Raw genomic sequence first — 1,640 nt, 5'->3', positions numbered from 1 at the left:
GCTGACCTGGCCAGGGCGCGGGTGGAACTCCCGGCGTGTGCCCCCACCGCTGACCCCTCCACTGCCCCGCCAGCTGCCCCCACCCCTGCAGCTCGTCCCTGACACCCAGAAGCCGCTGCACGAGCAGCTGTGGTACCACGGGGCCATCCCGCGGGCAGAGGTGGCCGAGCTGCTGGCGCACCCCGGGGACTTCCTGGTGCGGGAGAGCCAGGGCAAGCAGGAGTACGTGCTGTCCGTGCTGTGGGACGGCCAGCCACGCCACTTCATCATCCAGTGCGCCGACGTGAGTGACCCCGCCCCGTCCCGCTCCCCAGGGAGTGACCCGCCCCGGTCCCGCCCTGGGTCCTACCCATGGGCAGCTGCTGACCAGCACCCCGCCCCCGCCCTCAGGGCCTCTACCGGCTGGAAGGCGAAGGCTTCCCCAGCATCCCCCTGCTGGTCGACCACCTGCTGCGCACCCAGCAGCCCCTCACCAAGAAGAGCGGGGTGGTCCTGAGCAGGGCCGTGCCCAAGGTGAGTCCGGCGGGATCGGGGTGCGCTCCAGCCCACAGGACAGGGTGGGCGGCTTTCAGGCCCCCGTCTAACAGAGGCGCCGGGGCCTCTGCACTCCGGCCAGCCGCCCTCTGGTCTGGGAGGGCGGGTCCCCTTCGTGGGCCGCGGCCACCAGGTCCCCGTGCGCCCGACCGGTCCTCGGGACAGACCGGCGAGCGGGGGCCAAGAAGGGAAGGCAGTGCGGGTGGGGGAGGCCCGCGGGGAGGCCCACCCTGCAGGCCTCACCCCCTCTCCAGGACAAGTGGGTGCTGAACCACGAGGACCTGGTGCTGGGCGAACGGATCGGCCGGGTGAGTGGAGGCCCCCAGCGCTGCTGTGGCCCCTCGCAGGTCCCCGGGCACGCTGCTTCCCCGCCCAACCCTGCAGGACACAGGACAGACAAGCCCAAAACTGCCCACTGGGACCCCGCCCCACCTGCCCGGCCCCTGCCGCCCGGCCCCTGCCACCCAGGCGCCCCTCAGTGGGGGCGAAGAGAGCCCAAAGCCCCCTCAGGCACCTTCATTCCCTAAAAAGGTCCATCCCGCCCCGCCCAAGCGGGGCCCCAGTCAGGGCCTCTCCCGGGCAGTGACCATCCACTGGAGAGCCCAGGGCAGGTCCAAGCCTGCGGGCCCCAGCGGCGCCCGGGCGTGGGGAGCCCGGTCGCAGCCCAGAACCGTTCCAGGGGAACTTCGGTGAAGTGTTCAGTGGACGCCTGCGAGCGGACAACACCCTGGTGGCCGTGAAGTCCTGCCGGGAGACTCTCCCGCCCGAGCTCAAGGCCAAGTTCCTCCAGGAAGCGAAGTGGGTGGCCGGGGGTGCTGGGGGAGACCCCGTGCGCCGCGGGGCGCCAGGAGCGGGGAGTGGCCCTGTGGGGGCCGCTGGGGCCCAGGGACCCTGCTGGGCACCGGGGCTGCTGGCCCCGCGCCTCCGCGCGCCCTCCCCCCTCCCCCCTCCCCCCTCGGCCGGGGTTCCCTGGGCTCTCGTGGGTGGTGTAGTCCCCGAGTGGGGGCCTGAGTGGCTGCGCCGCCCCAGGATCCTGAAGCAGTACAGCCACCCCAACATCGTCCGGCTCATTGGCGTCTGCACCCAGAAACAGCCCATCTACATCG

The 1,640-nt window shown here is 72.6% G+C and overlaps 1 protein-coding gene across 1 annotated transcript in view; it reads left to right on the top strand.

The window, feature by feature from the left end:
• Positions 1-1,640, top strand: part of FES (FES proto-oncogene, tyrosine kinase) — a 51,225-nt gene that overhangs the window by 48,304 nt on the left and 1,281 nt on the right. The window contains exons 12-16 of the mRNA XM_012732689.1: positions 15-283; positions 391-513; positions 789-842; positions 1,214-1,332; positions 1,564-1,640. Coding sequence (XP_012588143.1) covers positions 15-283; positions 391-513; positions 789-842; positions 1,214-1,332; positions 1,564-1,640 — 642 coding nt within the window. The remainder of the gene's footprint in view (positions 1-14; positions 284-390; positions 514-788; positions 843-1,213; positions 1,333-1,563) is intronic.

Source organism: Condylura cristata, unplaced genomic scaffold (genome assembly GCF_000260355.1).
Source record: "Condylura cristata isolate star-nosed mole 26May11 unplaced genomic scaffold, ConCri1.0 scaffold00035, whole genome shotgun sequence".
NCBI lineage: Eukaryota > Metazoa > Chordata > Mammalia > Eulipotyphla > Talpidae > Condylura > Condylura cristata.
This window is presented reverse-complemented; position numbering and strand designations above follow the sequence as displayed.